The 18030-nt window shown below is 48.8% G+C and overlaps 1 protein-coding gene across 1 annotated transcript in view; it reads left to right on the top strand.

Moving 5' to 3' along the window:
• Positions 1-18030, top strand: part of MYO7A (myosin VIIA) — a 141298-nt gene that overhangs the window by 99726 nt on the left and 23542 nt on the right. The window contains exons 19-30 of the mRNA XM_014947114.1: positions 660-818; positions 1160-1252; positions 5535-5629; positions 6783-6867; positions 7753-7971; positions 8140-8247; positions 8805-9014; positions 9804-10007; positions 10886-11062; positions 13109-13198; positions 14514-14641; positions 15971-16097. Of these exons, the coding sequence (XP_014802600.1) occupies positions 660-818; positions 1160-1252; positions 5535-5629; positions 6783-6867; positions 7753-7971; positions 8140-8247; positions 8805-9014; positions 9804-10007; positions 10886-11062; positions 13109-13198; positions 14514-14641; positions 15971-16097 (1695 nt within the window). The remainder of the gene's footprint in view (positions 1-659; positions 819-1159; positions 1253-5534; positions 5630-6782; positions 6868-7752; positions 7972-8139; positions 8248-8804; positions 9015-9803; positions 10008-10885; positions 11063-13108; positions 13199-14513; positions 14642-15970; positions 16098-18030) is intronic.

The raw sequence follows: 18030 nt of genomic DNA, 5'->3' as shown, positions 1-18030 counted from the left end.
CAGTTTTGATATTTTAAGCTCCTGAAGTGTCCTCCTGGGTACAGGGTGTTTTGATGATAACAGGCTTTTTTCAGGGCCTGGGTGTTTCCCAGGCTGCACTCTTCCTTTATGTGACTTTGGGATGTTACCTACCCTAAGATCAACTGGTGTAGGTACCCTAAGACCTTTGAGTGTCTGAGCCTTTGCTGATATGGTCCTCTGCATCCTCTGCCTGCAGAACGGTACTTCCCGGCCAGTACAGGAGTGCTGTGACCATGCCAGTAAAGCTCTGAGCAGCAGTCAGAAGTCAATGACCCTGAGTGGTCATTGTGAGGATGCCTGTACAGGTTGAGCCTTGTAGATGCAGCATCACTGCCCATTTCCCCGAAGTGATGTCCACCATTGCTTCATTCTCTCCAGTTCTCCTCTTATTCCTTTGTGTAAAGGGTAGGACGCATCCAGTCTTGCAAGTGGGAATTAAAGAAATGGAGTGATCAAACACACTCAGCAGTTCATAAGTTCAGGCCCATGACAGCTAGCAGTCCTATGGCCTTGGGCCCACCAAGTGAAGGATTTGGGCCTGACTTGGTTGCCCCACACATCTTCAGAGTCCCCACTCTCTTATGGCCAATCCATGCCAAGACATGCAGTCAAACCATCATGTCCCATAACCTCCCCAGCTGTTTGACCGGGAGCTGTGCGTCCGTCAGCTGAGGTACTCGGGGATGATGGAGACCATCCGGATCCGCCGGGCCGGATACCCCATCCGCTACACCTTTGTGGAGTTCGTGGACCGGTACCGGGTGCTCATGCCTGGGGTGAAGCCAGCATACAAGCAGGTGAGCATCTTCTTCCACGTGTAATGATCGCTCTCTGCTGGGCTCTCCAGAGATATTTATGGGATGTGTGTCCTCTCTAAAAGAAACTACACAACATTTGGTCCCCAGGTGTTACAGCAGTGCTCTGGGCTTTCCAAGTGAAGGAAGGGACAGGGAGGTCAGCACCAAGGGACCATATTCAGCCTGTCCCTCTCGCTCACCTTAAATGTGGTGACAGTAAAGCCCTGGGGACCTCATTAGCAGAAAACTGCTGGAATTGGGACCAGAAAGGGTCTCCACTGGGCTTGGGAAGAGCAATTTGTGAGGCTGGTCCTGGTGAATCCCCCCTCCTGTCCCACTAGGGTGACCTGCGTGGGACATGCCAGCGCATTGCTGAAGCAGTGCTTGGGAAGGATGATGACTGGCAGATTGGCAAGACTAAGATATTTTTGAAGGTAGGTGGTTCTCCACACCCCCCTACCATCTGTGACTCTTGCCTGTGAAGGGGTCTCCTAGCATCCCCTTTTCATGGCCAGACGTGACTCTTCCCCATGGTCTCTGGGCTGGCGTGGCAGTGGGTAGAACCTGGGCCAAGGCAGGCTATTTGGGGCCGGTTTAGGAAGCGGTGGGTGGAAGGAAGCCCTGATACTCTGCCAACACTGGTGCATGCACATACCCATACGGATATGACCTTTTCCCTCCTGGGCTGAGCTGCTCAACCACATCTCGCACCTTCACCGAAAAAGCACAGCAAGCAGGAGGGATGTCCGTGCAAAGCCCTGCAGAGAAAGGGACTGAGAGCGTGTTCTTGCACAACCCAAGACATGACTACAGCCTCCCTCTCTGCGTTGGTCCGGCTGACACAGAGCAACCCAACATTGCGCATTGCCTTCAGTCAAGCTTGCACTCATCTGAAAGGATTGTTAAGCATTGGAACAAGCTTCCCAGGGAAGTGGTTGAGTCACCATCCCTGACAGTATTTAAAAGATGGGTAGACATGGTGTTTAGAGATATAGTTTAGTGATGGATTTTTTTGAGTGTTAGGTTGATGGTTGGACTCAGTGATCTGAAAGGTCCCTCCCAACCTAGGCAATTCTGTGATTCTGTGATCTCTCTTTACAAACCCACTCCTGCATTGCTCTGGGGAGACTGCTGAGCTGACCAGAAACCAGACTGGAAGCAAAAGCTCCTCCTGAGCAAAAATCTCAGTGGTAAACCCTGACCGCTTATATCTAAATTCACCCCCATCTCCACAGTGAAACACCCCCATCTCTTCCCTAGAAGCTGTTCCCACTCGTTGCTCTTTCCAGAGCCTGTTATCAAGATCTCACAGCTGTCAGGGCAGGAAACGGAGAAATCGGGAGGCCCCGAGGGGCCGCATGAGGTCAAGCAAAGCAGGAAACATGTGGAGCTGCCTCTGCTGCACCCAACGTGGCAGGGCTCAGCGTGCCACCACCAGTAAAGAAAGAAGGAAGCTCACAGTTTCGCATATGTGCAGTGACCTCGCCCTACAGACCACCTACCCTTCTGCTTCATGGCAGACCACCTCTTTCCCTGCACCTTTCTTGTCCACACTCCCCAATACCCGCTGTAGATAAGGACAGCTTGAGACCAAATCTGGGTAGTGCTGCTTTCTGCCTTTTTCTCACTCATCTGTTGTCTTCTCCTGGGATCAGGATCTGTCTTACATCACTCCAACCCTTTCATGGTTAAGTGGCTGTTACGAGATAGTCAAAAAGCTCTCTTCAAGGATGGTGGGATGGATGTATCCATAGGGCAGATCCGCCTGTCCCAGGAGATGCATCTGAGATGCAGGGATAGCTGAGATACAGGTACATACCCATCTCTCCTCCCCCACTTCAGGGAGAGCCTAGGTGACTCCCATTTGTATGCTCGCATCTATACATGTGCTCACATTTCAGACAACTGAAGGGAGGGCAGAGGAATCACACCCTGGCAGCAACTCTTTGGGCCAGGCTGGGATTTACTGTCCTGACTTTCTGGGGTGTGCCAGCACCACACCTCGTCTGCCCTTATTTCACACTTGGGTTGAACAATTTTTGGATGGTGCTCCTGGGTACAGGGTGTTTTGATGATAACAGGCTTTTTTCAGGGCCTGGGTGTTTCCCAGGCTGCACTCTTCCTTTATGTGACTTTGGGATGTTACCTACCCTAAGATCAACTGGTGTAGGTACCCTAAGACCTTTGAGTGTCTGAGCCTTTGCTGATATGGTCCTCTGCATCCTCTGCCTGCAGAACGGTACTTCCTGGCCAGTACAGGAGTGCTGTGACCATGCCAGTAAAGCTCTGAGCAGCAGTCAGAAGTCAATGACCCTGAGTGGTCATTGTGAGGATGCCACCATTGCTTCATTCTCTCCAGTTCTCCTCTTATTCCTTTGTGTAAAGGGTAGGACGCATCCAGTCTTGCAAGTGGGAATTAAAGAAATGGAGTGATCAAACACACTCAGCAGTTCATAAGTTCAGGCCCATGACAGCTAGCAGTCCTATGGCCTTGGGCCCACCAAGTGAAGGATTTGGGCCTGACTTGGTTGCCCCACACATCTTCAGAGTCCCCACTCTCTTATGGCCAATCCATGCCAAGACATGCAGTCAAACCATCATGTCCCATAACCTCCCCAGCTGTTTGACCGGGAGCTGTGCGTCCGTCAGCTGAGGTACTCGGGGATGATGGAGACCATCCGGATCCGCCGGGCCGGATACCCCATCCGCTACACCTTTGTGGAGTTCGTGGACCGGTACCGGGTGCTCATGCCTGGGGTGAAGCCAGCATACAAGCAGGTGAGCATCTTCTTCCACGTGTAATGATCGCTCTCTGCTGGGCTCTCCAGAGATATTTATGGGATGTGTGTCCTCTCTAAAAGAAACTACACAACATTTGGTCCCCAGGTGTTACAGCAGTGCTCTGGGCTTTCCAAGTGAAGGAAGGGACAGGGAGGTCAGCACCAAGGGACCATATTCAGCCTGTCCCTCTCGCTCACCTTAAATGTGGTGACAGTAAAGCCCTGGGGACCTCATTAGCAGAAAACTGCTGGAATTGGGACCAGAAAGGGTCTCCACTGGGCTTGGGAAGAGCAATTTGTGAGGCTGGTCCTGGTGAATCCCCCCTCCTGTCCCACTAGGGTGACCTGCGTGGGACATGCCAGCGCATTGCTGAAGCAGTGCTTGGGAAGGATGATGACTGGCAGATTGGCAAGACTAAGATATTTTTGAAGGTAGGTGGTTCTCCACACCCCCCTACCATCTGTGACTCTTGCCTGTGAAGGGGTCTCCTAGCATCCCCTTTTCATGGCCAGACGTGACTCTTCCCCATGGTCTCTGGGCTGGCGTGGCAGTGGGTAGAACCTGGGCCAAGGCAGGCTATTTGGGGCCGGTTTAGGAAGCGGTGGGTGGAAGGAAGCCCTGATACTCTGCCAACACTGGTGCATGCACATACCCATACGGATATGACCTTTTCCCTCCTGGGCTGAGCTGCTCAACCACATCTCGCACCTTCACCGAAAAAGCACAGCAAGCAGGAGGGATGTCCGTGCAAAGCCCTGCAGAGAAAGGGACTGAGAGCGTGTTCTTGCACAACCCAAGACATGACTACAGCCTCCCTCTCTGCGTTGGTCCGGCTGACACAGAGCAACCCAACATTGCGCATTGCCTTCAGTCAAGCTTGCACTCATCTGAAAGGATTGTTAAGCATTGGAACAAGCTTCCCAGGGAAGTGGTTGAGTCACCATCCCTGACAGTATTTAAAAGATGGGTAGACATGGTGTTTAGAGATATAGTTTAGTGATGGATTTTTTTGAGTGTTAGGTTGATGGTTGGACTCAGTGATCTGAAAGGTCCCTCCCAACCTAGGCAATTCTGTGATTCTGTGATCTCTCTTTACAAACCCACTCCTGCATTGCTCTGGGGAGACTGCTGAGCTGACCAGAAACCAGACTGGAAGCAAAAGCTCCTCCTGAGCAAAAATCTCAGTGGTAAACCCTGACCGCTTATATCTAAATTCACCCCCATCTCCACAGTGAAACACCCCCATCTCTTCCCTAGAAGCTGTTCCCACTCGTTGCTCTTTCCAGAGCCTGTTATCAAGATCTCACAGCTGTCAGGGCAGGAAACGGAGAAATCGGGAGGCCCCGAGGGGCCGCATGAGGTCAAGCAAAGCAGGAAACATGTGGAGCTGCCTCTGCTGCACCCAACGTGGCAGGGCTCAGCGTGCCACCACCAGTAAAGAAAGATGAGTTACCAACAGCATGGGAGGAATCAATAGAGAACTTGGACTGGTGCATCTAAAAGCCTCAGGGCAGGGAAAGTTAGTGTTTTGGGGAGATGTTTTGTCCTTAGGGTGTGGAGGCATTGCAGTCTTGGCTGGAGGGAGCTATGGGACCCAAACAGCCTGGAGTTTGTTCCCAGACTTCTCCAGTGCTTCCAGGAACTGTTCCCACAGCTCATGGCATTAGCAGGGAGCTCTGCATGAAAGGGAGACATAGTTATTTTCAGACTGTGCAGCTTCTGGATGCTCTGGTTCATTTGGGAATGAAGACAGTAGATCTCTAGGGTTTATGTTAGAATTTCCCCAGTGAGTAGATGGGGTGATACTTGGGATGTAAAATGTCCCAAGATTTTCTTTTGGACATCTCTGTAGAAGGGCCTTGTACCACCCTTCCTGCGACATCTCAAGCAGATGGAGAGCTTGAGACACGGGTGGTGTGTTGTTTCCTCCCTCAGGACCACCATGACATGCTGCTGGAGATTGAGAGAGACAAGGCCATCACGGACAAAGTCATCCTCATCCAGAAGGTGGTCCGTGGGTTTAAAGACAGGTAGGTGTGAGTCCCCCTGCCAGATGGGGCAGTGGGGGGGATATATGGGATGCTTCACCCAGCAAGTGGTTCCTGGGGGATGCATCGCTCAGTCCTGCCTGCATCTGGGGAGAGGAAAGCCCTGACATGTTGGCAGTCAGGTGCAGCAGGTATTGGAGTAAAACAGCAGAGGAAACAAGAAGAAACTCTTATTACCTGCCTCAAACATGGACAGAATAGGATCTTCTGTCCCCGTTCACTGCTGGCTTCAGGGCAGCTGATGTTTATTACGGCAAAGCAGCAGTGGGACTCCGAGCCTGCTGAAGGCAAAGCTAAGCCTTCAGTCTATGGGGTTCCCCACAAGACTGCAGTGGGGCCATTGGGTTGTCCACTGTGACTAACATTACTCTCCCCAAAGCCCAAGGAGTTCAGGACTCTTCCCTTTGTCACCCAATTGCCACAGACTTGGGAGGAGGGCAGGTGGTTCATGGGGAGCTGACACCTCAGCTGTAGAGGGAAAGGGGAAGCCACAGCTGAGGTCAAGCTTCAGCCATGGAGGAGAAAGAGTTCTTGAGGCTTTGCAATCTTTGAATCTCCAATCCATGGCTGTGACTCAGGTTGTCCCTGAGGCTTTACAGAAAGGGCACATGCCAAATAACTCAGTAATCCTTTCCAGAGTAATCCTAGCGAGACCCCCAAGTCCTCCCGACACAATTGTCCCCTAGGTGTCTACATGCAGAATCAGGCCAGGCTAAGGAGGATGGGAGGCAGCAGGGTGGTGTTGCTGAAATTTGCTCTTGATCATTTGGGTGAGATTGGCTCTGTTCTCAGGTGGCTGGGATTGAAGTGAGGAGAGAAGGCAGGGAGGATATTTCAGGTGAGAGAGGAGGGTAGAAAAGTAAGAAGGAGGCGACCATTCCCAGCATCTCCTCCTCTGCTCATTCCCATAACCTGATAGGATCAGCCTGCAGAGACCTATCAGAGAGAGCCCCTACAGATCTTTTTATAAAAGCAAGGAGAGCTTGGGGAGGAGGCATTTTCAGGCAAAAAAAAAAATAATAGTGCAGTGTTTACTCCACCTGGCTGCTCAGTTTCAAATCTCCAAAGAATGAGGCCCAGAAAATGATAACTCATGGCCAAACCACGGGGGCAAGTGATTGAAATGCCTTTGCAGGTCCAATTTCCTGAAAGTGAGAAATTCAGCCCTGATGATTCAGAGGTACTGGCGTGGACATAACTGCAGGAAGAACTACGGTGCTGTAAGTACAAGGGTGCTTCCTCACACCTCTGCTTTCCTACCTCTTTCAGCTGGGACATACGTAAGAGTTTCCTGGATCAGAACACACCACTGGGTGTAGGAGGGAGTGGGGTTGGCTTTTATCAGCTGGAGCGATGAATGGAGGTTTGCTCTTGCTGCTTTGCCTTCTCATTGAAGAGAGCAACTCACCACCTTCTAGCTGTTCTTTTTTCCCCATGAGTTAGATGTCTATTGCACCAACTGGTCACTTGGAGTTTTAAAAGTCTTCCCCTAGTTGCCAGGTGACTGAAAACTCACAAGCAGCATCCTCTGAAAAACAGACTCCATCTCCATGTGGGTTTGTATCTGGGTTTCTCCTCAACCTAGTCCATGGCCCTCTTCTCTCCCTGTCCCAGCTGGTTCTCACCCAACTGCAGGTTGTTTGGGAAGCGTGTTGGGGTCTAAAGTGACTCCATATCATACTCCAAGCCTGTGACTTGATAGGAATGTCCACTTCCAGGTTGGTCAGGATGCTGCCTCCTGCCATGAAACAGCACCTTGGCTGTCAGGCAGGAGGTCTGCAGATGCTGGACCTCCATGGGAGCAACCCTTACGGAGTGTGGCTACCTTAAGATGACCAACCAGACCTCCTGAGGCCTCTCAAAGCCAGAATCCCTGTAGGACTCAGCAGGGAATAAGTGCCCTTTGAATCAGTGCAGCAGCTGAAGGGCTTGATTTCTCCACCCTCTTGCAGAACCTCCCTCCCAAAGGCTTGTCCTGGTGGGGGCTGATTTCTGTAGCTCTTATATACAGCCGTGCAAGAGGGAGATTAGCGAGGTAAATCAGCTTAGGGGGGGAGAGACCCTGGGCAGCGGGGTGGCTTCATCCTGCCCCCCTCTCTTGGCAGATGCGGATCGGCTTCCTGAGACTGCAGGCCCTCTACCGATCCCGCAAGCTCCACAAGCAGTACCACATGGCTCGCCGGCGGATCATCGAGTTCCAGGCACGATGCCGAGGTTACCTGGTCCGTAGGGCTTTCCGCCACCGCCTCTGGGCTGTCATCACCGTCCAGGCCTATGCCCGGGGCATGATCGCCCGAAGGCTGTATAAGCGCCTCCGGGGGGAAGTAAGTACCATGGAGGGAGAGGTCAGTGGTGGGAAACGGAGGTGGGGAGAGGGGAAATCAGCATCCTTCTGCACCACGTGGTCTTGGGATTAGTCTTTAAAGAGCAGAAAGGAATTTCAAACATAAGTAGGTGCCTATTCGGAAGGGCTCTTGTGTTTATTCCCCCAGTATCATCGACGCCTGGAAGCAGAGAAACTTCGGCTGGCGGAAGAGGAACGGCTCCGAAAGGAGATGAGTGCCAAGAAAGCCAAAGAGGAGGCAGAAAAGAAGCACCAGGTACGCGGAGACCCATCTCTTTCTGCTGTTCTGTCTCTGTTTTCCAGGGACTGGTTTTGTTCCTTTGAGGGGGAATGCCAAAAATATCTAAGGGATTTCTGCCCTGCTTGAGTGGTTTGTATTTAATTCACTAAAGTACTCTATGCTCTAACTAGTTTGAAGCTGCTCCAGAATTTCTGATCTGCTGCACAGGAATGCCAGAGATTACGGTTATTATTCGCTTGCTTTTGCTATTGTATAAAGGCTGAAGGGGGGAACTGGGACACTCCGTGTCTGTGTGCACATACATGGTTGTATAAGAGCAAAATAAGGTCAGTGAAGGTCTCTGTGCGTGGACCAAACCTCCTAAACAGGCAGTAAGGAAGGAGAAAATGCTATTGCTTTGTCCTTCTGCAGTTAGGAAACTGAGGCATGGACGTGTCACTGATTTGCTCCACGTCATGATGCTGGTGTAGTGCCCCAAGCGCTGGGCAGTCTGCCTTTCTAAAGCCAGGCCCTGCAGAACTTAGTGCCAGCTCTTTGGAGGGAGCAGCTCAGTCATTGCACTTCTCTTGCAGGTACGACTGGCCCAGCTGGCACGGGAAGATGCCGAGAGAGAAGTAAAGGAGAAGGAGGAAGCACGTCGGAAGAAGGAGCTCTTGGAAAAAATGGAGAAAGCTCGCAACGAGCCAGTGAACGACTCCGAAATGGTGGACAAAATGTTTGGATTCCTGGGGACGACTTCATCCCTGCCTGGCCAGGAAGGACAGGCACCCAATGGTTTCGAGGTACTGGAGACATGCAAGAGCCTGGCTATCACATGAAAGGCTTTAGCAACACATTAATGATACAGGGGAGAGTGGGGCAATCCAAAAGGGGGTCTCTGAAGGCTTCCTTCAAAACCAGGCTCTTCTGTGTAGCCCTAGAGGATTGCAGTGCTGTGGCTGGCGATGGGCAGCCATCTGCAGGCTTTCTTTGAGGCTACTGAATGAAGGAGAGATCTTTCCCTTCGTGGTTCATCACAGCTCATGGCAGTTAGCTCTTGGAGATCCTTTCCCCATGCTAGGAGTGTGGCTGTACTTGTAGCTTCTTCTACTGCTCTGGGGATGTTCCTGGGCACAGGCCTGTCCTTCAGGACTTGGGCTTTGTGTGGGCTCCGGAGTTATATTTCATAGCTTTCCCTCCAGCTGGCTTTTCCTTTTGGGATGGAAATCAGATGGACAGGGGTAATGGACGAGGGGGAACAGTTTTAAACTGAAAGAAGGGAGATTTAGATTAGAGATTAGGAAGAAATTCTTTCCTTGAGGGTGGTGAGACACTGGAAAAGGTTGCCCAGAGAAGCTGTGGATGCCCCATCCCTGAGGGGGTTCAAGGCCAGGCTGGATGGGGCTTGGAGCAACCTGGTCTGGTGGGAGGTGTCCCTGCCCATGGCAGGGGGCTTGGAACTGGATGATCTTTAAGATCCTTTCCAACCCAACCCATTCTATGATTCTATGACAGAAAAGTCAGGCCCAAAGGGAGAGGGTATTTCAGTATCTGAAGCCGTGCTGAGTGCCTGACATGTCCTTCCCCACCAGGATCTTGAGCGAGCCCAGAAGGAGCTGGAGGAAGAGGACCTGGATGCAGCACTGCCTCTCCCCGAGGAAGAGGAGGAAGACCTCTCAGAGTACAAATTTGCCAAGTTTGCCGCCACGTATTTCCAGGGCACGACAACACACACCTACATCCGCCGGCCTCTCAAGCAGCCTCTCTTGTACCATGAAGATGAAGGAGACCAGTTGGTGAGGCAGGGGATGAAAAAACTTGAGCAGGGCAGGGTGGGTTGGAGCAAGCCTGGGGACCCCCTCACCCAAAGGGCACCAGCAGTCTCCTTTTGGGATACAGTGATGTTCTTGTGGTTTTGTGGAGAGCACAGCCCTCATCTGCTGCACATGTGTCAGTAGACACTGTCCCACCAGCATGCTTTGAACACTGATAACACAACAAGCATTAGAGGGATGTAGTGGTGTGTCCATCTCTATACCTTGATATTTGTGTTAACACAATTAATGAAGTGCTCTGGGCTCAGGGCATGGATGATGAAAATTACTGAGTGAGTACCTCTGGAAAAGTTCTTTCTTACCTTGTCAGTGCAGAGGGAGAAAAAATGCTTGTCCTATGGCCAGCAATATAAGAGCAGAATCATACTGAACCTGCGTGGCTGTAATGAACATTATATTGGCCATGAAGTGTGGTTCTCCTTGTCCTCTGCAGTGGGTTAGGAGTAGCCAGTCACTTCCTCTCTGTAAGGTTGGCATCTCCTAGCCAAGCAACACTCCCCTTTGAAGGGTGCACAGACACACTCGTAGCCAGTCACTTCCTCTCTGTAAGGTTGGCATCTCCTAGCCAAGAAACAAACCCCTTGAAGGGTGCACAGACACACTTGTGATGGCATGAACACAGCCTGAATTTGTGGGTCCCAGCCACCAGCCTGCCCAGCTTGCTCGGATGGGATGTACACTGCAGGCAAAACTGTTAAGTGTGAATCAGGACAGTGTTTTAACTCCTGCAGATGTTCAGGGAGACCACGGTGGTGATCCTGGTGGATTTAGTGTGGCTTGACCACCTCCTCCACTGCCCTGGTGCCAGCTAATGGAGTCAATCTTTCCCTTTTGAACAGGCAGCACTTGCTGTATGGATCACTATCCTCCGTTTCATGGGAGACCTCCCTGAACCGAAGTACCACACGGCCATGAGTGACGGTGGCGAGAAGATACCAGTGATGACAAAAATCTATGAGACTCTTGGGAAAAAGACCTATAAGAAAGAACTGCAGGCTCTGCAGGGAGAAGGAGAGGTAACTGCTGCGACTGTGAAAAAGAGACTATTTTTAGGTGTTGGACATTGAAATGTGTTGAAAAGAAATGAGTTGTGGGGTTTGCTGCAGGCAATCAGTTTGTCGACTTTATTTGCAATGGTGAGAAGTGCACGAAGGGAGAATTGCCTGTGTGTCAGGTGTTGATCCTGTCCCTTCTAATTCACAGGCATAAGGGGAGGACTTTGTAGAGTAGGGTAGATGGTTGGACTCGATGATCCCAAGGGTCTCTTCCAACCTGAATGATTCTATGATTCTATGATGCTATAACTGAATGTCCCCCAGCAATACAGTAAGGGAAGTGCCCTGATGTCTCCCGTGGGGCTTGGATCTCTCTTCTCCTTCTTGTAGGGCAGAAATACATGGGGGGAGTGCAATGTCCTGTGTCACCAGTCTCTCGTTTGGGGATTTCTTTTTGATCTGCCCTGGGTGAGAAGAGACTAAATTAAAAATCTACCCTTAATCTTGGAGCAGGATGTAAAGACATACCAGGAGATTAAGCTGTGGAAATCCAAAAAAAAAAAAAAAACCAAAAAAAAAATCCTGCTGCATCCTCAATGCATTCTGGGATGTCCCTGGAGGACTTCGGCTTAGGACCCCTCCCAGATAAGACATTGTTCTGGATAAATCGTTGATATGTTTTCATCTTTGGCGATGGCTTTATTCAACAGGGCAAGATATTACCTGGTATTGAGGTTTTCTAGATGGGAGTGTTGCATTTGCAAGCATTTTTCTATAGTGTCATCTTGACAAGCCCCTGCGGCATTTGCCAATGTAAATTAACAAATCTCCTAGTTTTCAGACATGGTGATATCATTCAAAACTTTCAATGAATTACCTGAGAAGGCGAGTAGCCTCATCTGGATTATAATTCCACAAAAATATGCACCAAGAATCACTTTTCATTCCGTCTACCCATCATTTCTTACTTGTTTCTTACAAAAAGGCACATTTTGGCCAACTGAGACATGAGGCAGTACAGCAGAGGAGCAAAATTTAAGCTGTGGTTTTTGCGGTTCCATCTGCACTGCAGAGTGCACAACGGTGCAGAGAGATGTCTGAGTGGATCCTGAGCATGATGATACGTAAATCCAGGTTTTCAGCACCAATGTGGCTTTATAATGGATATAAATCATCACAGCTGCAGGACTTGAAGTGTTGATTTGGTGTAAAATCACAGTCTTTTCAAAGCTGTTTAAATGCGTTTAAAGCGATTGAAGTGTTTAAAGCCCTTCAAAAAGTGAAGTGATTATCCATGCCATCTTAATCCCACAGGTGGCATAAAGTTGGTATAAAAGCAGAAAGCCAACAGTAACTTGATGATATGTAGTCAGTGCCTGGGGCTGTCCCGCATCAAATTTATTCTTCTGGGAAACCTGATAGAGCACAGAGCCGGTTAACAGCGATGAAACCACAATGAGCAACTACCTGTCCATGAATCCTTGGTGAGATGACTTCCAGCTCACAAAAATGCTGTGTGGAAGGCTCATCTTAGAGCATGGTCTTGCTCATCTCGTTTGCGATTCAGGAGCAAGCCTGAATGGGATACAGCAGAACTGGGTGGACATAAGTTAAATCAGCCACTTATTCTCTAGGAATGGAATGGAATGGGATAGGATAGAATGGAATGGAATGGAATAGAATAGGATAGAATAGAACAGAATAGAATATTTTCATTGGAAGGGACCTACAACTACCATTTAGTCCAACTGCCCGGTCACTTCAGGGCTGACCAAAAGGTAAAGCAAATTTTTAGGAGCATTGTTCAACATAACTTTTATTTCAGACATCCCCAATATGCAGTTTTGATCTGGGGGAGGCTCACTGATTAGAAAGGATCTACAGAATGCAGAGTCAGGTCTGGGCTATCAGGGGGCAAGGCAATATGGGTCCACACTTGTTGTTCCCACCAGCCTTTGAAATATCAGGATTAATGTCCCTTCATGGAAGCCCAGGGGAGGCAGGGTGAGCACGTACTCATCAGGGCTCTGTCTCACCACATTGCACTCCACGCCTCTTGCTTTGCAGAGTACTCACATTGATGGGCACAAGAAGAACAGTGTGCGGCACAAACTGGTCTCCTTAACACTCAAGAAGAAATCCAAACTGACGGAGGAGGTGAGAGGAGACGCTTGGCCGCCTGGCAGCACAAGTGCCGTTGGATTGTCTGCAGCCCTCTCTGACTCTCTTCTGCTTTTCCCTAGACAACATAGAACCAGCCCTCCTCTGGGTTTGGCGCTACCTGTCTCTCTGCCTGAAAGATTTAAGGAGTGTTTAAGGGGAAAGGTTGGCTTCCCGTGTCTCCTTGAGTCATTCTGCACCTCGCGCCGGCCTCCCCTCGGCTCCCGTTCTCCATCCATCCAGCACCTTCCCTTCCCTCTTTCACAGCCCTCCATCCAGCTGCCGATACCTCCCACCACTTTCTGATGGTCTGAATGTTGTCCCTGCTTTTAGTTTCCTGCCCTCCACCATGGCGTAGGTAGCAGAGCTGGGGGGCTCCAAAAGCACTCACCCATCCTCTGCTCTTCTCCAGTGCCAGGGGTAAAATGCTCCATGGGAGCAGTTAGCCTAAGCTGAGAGCTTTGGAAAATCCCATCCCAAAAAAGAGAGGAGCCAAATATTTTTTTTTATTATTTTTCATTGTGGGGAGGGGGTGGATGAAAGCAATGCAAGGACATGGATTCAGCCTTCTTTTACACACCACCTTGTCCACTTCCAGAGCGGGGAACATCTCACCTGGCTGTAGCTGCTTGAGAGTGTGAAAGTTGCTCTCTGAGATAGTCACCCTCCCTCCCTTCAGGGACAGTGGGGAGAAGTAGGATCCAACCCAGCTTACCCTAATGTGGTTCTGAAGGCACTCTAGAAATGCCTGTCTTTCTCCAGTGGAGAATGGAGACTGGGTTTACTATCCGAGACAGACAGCTGGTAGGCAGATGAATACCATCCCTGTTTTCACAAACAGCACCATGCTTATGCGCTTTTGGCTGCATCATTAGCAAGGGGAGCGGGTCCATTTAGCCAGTGTTTTAATGATTCATTTTTTTTTTTAATATGACTGAATTAAAGGGACAAGTCCTCCTTGGCAATAAGCCAAGGGTTATTCCAAAGATCCTTGGTGGCCCTCTCCCAGCTGCAGGACCAACTCAGAGCTGGGATGCAAGGTTGTCATTGTAGAAACCCTAGGCAAAGACCAAGCAGATGGGAGTGTGACTAGATAGGACCATTTTCAGCTTCACCATATGTGATTAAAGCCAACAAACTCAACCCCTCCCATTGCTGTTAAGGTCATAGATTGAAGAATCTCTGAGACCCCTTCTGGCTGGTGGAAGAGTCCTTCTGGGGGACCACTACACATTTGGGATGGTGGAGGGAGGGTGGGAGGGGGACATAGTGACTGGCTGTACTGAAAGAGAGCAATGTGTCTGGTTGGCAGGTGACAAAGAGACTTCATGATGGTGAGTCCACGCTCCAGGGTAATAGCATGCTCGAAGATCGACCCACCTCCAACCTGGAGAAGCTCCATTTCATTATTGGTAATGGCATCCTCAGGCCAGCCTTAAGGTTAGAAATCAAGACAAAGGCATGAACGTGCCATTCTTTTCATTCCTTCTTCTTTGAGCTATTCTTGAGCTAATCAAATGATTTTGCTACTGTTTGTATAGCTTTACAAAGCTCTTGTTATATCATTTTTCTGGTTGTGTTGTATAATGTGGGCTGGGACATGTTCCTTACTCTCCATATCAGGTCTGACCACACAGAGGGACTCAAATGCTTCTGAAAGTGCTACTGGCTACTGGATTGGGTTTTTTTGAACACTCGCTCCTGTTGGCCTCTACCTTTTGTTTTCTGTTTGACCATTTAGATTTCTTTGTTTGTGTGACTATTTTTAATGGTATACTAATGAAAAAAAAACCTCATTTCATTTGCTAAATTAAACATTAAAAAATTGTAAAGTGCCAAATTAAGGCAAACTGCACATCTTTGGTTTAGCCCGTTTATGTGTGTATGTTATAGTACAGTCCTTGTTTATGTGGTCTCATGCACTTTTCGCTCCCACCTCTCTGCTCACTCCAGGAACAGGGTGAGCATCCTCACCTGATGACCAGCTTCTCTCATTTTTGTTTTCTCCTCCCAGTTCACCATGAAACCCTTAGCATTACTTTTCTGCACAAGGTGTGCTCTGAAGGGAGACCTGGTAGTGTCCTCTGGGGTGTTCCCATGAACTTTGTCAGTGGAGCAGGCTGGCTAACATTTCTGTTGCCTCCCATGTAGATGAGAAAGTACTGTTATCCCTCATTTTGCATGTAGAGAACTAAGGTTGAAGTCAAAAGTGGACTTTAAATCCCAAATTGAGATACCCATCAATGTACGTGCCTGTTTGGACAAAAGAGTTGGACAAACTTTGACCTCTGTTGGAGCTGATAGTTCCCAACACTTCCAGAAATCAAGTGCAAGTGTCTCAAGAGGAGCAGCCAGTAAATGGAGACTCCCAGCTGATGGCCCTCTATGAAAGTTAGTTTAGGAGACTCTCTTGGTATCACTGGGAAATCTTTGTGAGAAAGCAGGGTAAATTCCGTCATCTAGAGGTGACATTCAACTGCCTGACCTTGAGACTTCCCTTTATTTCCCTCTTTCTCTAAGCAGTGTCAATCAGCTGTGGGGAATCTCAGCTGAAGCACAGGGAAGACGTTGCAGGACTGGTGATGGATGGCATTTTAGAGACAGTGCAATGATCAGGGTGAAAATTATTAGGGCAGTTCAATTAATAACCTTGCGATTAAAAAAATGAACTTTTAACTATCAATCACAGGCAGATGGGATATGGCTCCATGTTGAAAAACACCACCTTGTTAAATCTAATGTTTTGGGATTTTTTCATTCCTATTGCAGAGATGAAATCTACTGTCAAATCTGCAAGCAGCTGACCCAGAACCCATCCAAAAGCAGCCACGCCAGGGGCTGGATCCTGATGTCCCTCTGCGTGGGATGTTTTGCTCCTTCTGAGAAGTTTGTGAAGGTAAGTTATAGATGATACTTGTCTCATGAATTCTCCGACAATACATTTTCTTTTCCATCCATCGGACCAGCTTTTCTCTTGGGCTTCACAGGAGAGGGAATCTTGGTCTTTCTTTGCCAGAAATGACAATGAAATAAAGTTCCTAATCAGAAAGAAAAGCGTTCATGATCCCAAGCTCAACATCTAAAGTGGATCAGATGAGTCGCTCCTGAGAAATGTCTCTCTTTCCTGTGGCTCTAAAGGGAGGGTAGACAATCAACTCACCTGCAGTGCTGCATCCAGCTCTGGGGAGCCCAGCACAGGAAAGACATGGACCTGTTGAAGCGGGTCCACAGGAGGCCAAAAGGTGATCAGAGGGCTGAGGCCCTTCTGCTGTGAGGACAGGCTGAGAGAGTTGGGGATGTACAGCCTGGAGAAGAGAAAGCTCCGGGGAGACCTTAGAGCCCCTTCCAGTCCCTAAAGGGGCTACAAGAAGGATGGGGACAAACTTTTTAGCAGGCCCTGTTGCGATAGGACAAGGGGTAATGGCTTTGAACTACAAAGGGGAAGATTTAGACTAGATGTAAGGAAGAAATTTTTTATGCTGAGGGTGGTGAAACACTGGCCCAGATTACCCAGTAGATGGTAAATGCCCCATCCCTGGAAACATTCAAGGTCAGGTTGAGCTTGAGGGCTCTGACCAACCTGATCTAGCTGAAGATCATTGCAGAGGGGTTGGACTAGGTGGCCTTTTATGGTCCCTTCCAACCCAAACTATTCTATGATTCTGTGTTTCTATGAATTCAGATGATGCTTCCTGCATTTAGATGTGTGATGTGATTAAGTGACCCACATTTCTCCCCTATTTCTCACGTACAACGGTCTTTGCATTCATTCAAGCATTTACTGGCTTTGACAGCATGACCTGAGCCATGTACTCTAACAAAATTTGCAAGGAATAATACTACAGAGCTAATTATAAATCTAACTTAATATAAAAAATTGTCCATAGAAAGAGAAGGGTTTAATTTACCTCTAAGTATGTTTGCTTATAATTGCTTTCTGCATACTGCAACTTGCCCAACCATGTGTCACACTGAAAACATCCAGCCCTAAATAGCCATATGAGAGATGACTTGTAATGTATCTTCAGAAGCCCTGTGGATCAGCAGGACTGAAGTCAGTGGGAGATGCTAAGAGGCTAACACTCTTGAAAATCAGGTTGTTCTTAAAGATTTTCTTTTTTTTTCTTTTTTTTTTCTGGGCAAAATCTATGTTTTGTTGCCTAAATTTGAACAGCCTGCCTTCCAAGTGAGTTACACACCTAGGTCTGACTAACACCAATGAATTGCTCAGGTTAATCCCATGCCAAGGCCAGGCTGGATGGGGATTTGAGCAACCTGGTCTAGTGGGTGGTGTCCCTGCCCTTGGCAGGAGGGTTGGAACTCGATGATCTTTAAGGTCCCTTCCAACTCTCACCATTCTATAATTCCATGACTCTGTGATTCTATGCCCACAAGATTGGCTGGAATAGGGCAAAAGAATCAGCACTGTCTTTGATTTGTCATGACACGACAAAACCTCCTTTGTCCCTCTCAGATCTTTGAATACTGAAGCTTGGACCTGCTCCCAATCCTGCTGAAGATAAAGATGATGTTCCATTAATTTCCATAGATATCAGATCAGGAACTCGGTCCTCAGCACTGAAAGAGCTGAAGCCAAGAATAGAAATCCCTGCTTTGTCCCTAGGCCTTGAAAGTATGAAATCTAATAAAGCAGATAAATCACTGGCAAAGGGGCAGAAAATTAAATTATGTCTGGAAATGAGATCTGAGGAAGTACGCCACGGGAGGTTGTGCGGGTTTAAATCTTTAATAGCGGAAGATTATTTTAGATGAGTGAAGCACTTCTCAGAAATAATTTATGGGTAGCTCTGAAGACTCAGTCCCCCATC

The sequence above is a fragment of the Calidris pugnax genome, unplaced genomic scaffold (assembly GCF_001431845.1).
Source record: "Calidris pugnax isolate Ruff unplaced genomic scaffold, ASM143184v1 scaffold121, whole genome shotgun sequence".
Lineage (NCBI taxonomy): Eukaryota > Metazoa > Chordata > Aves > Charadriiformes > Scolopacidae > Calidris > Calidris pugnax.
This window is presented reverse-complemented; position numbering and strand designations above follow the sequence as displayed.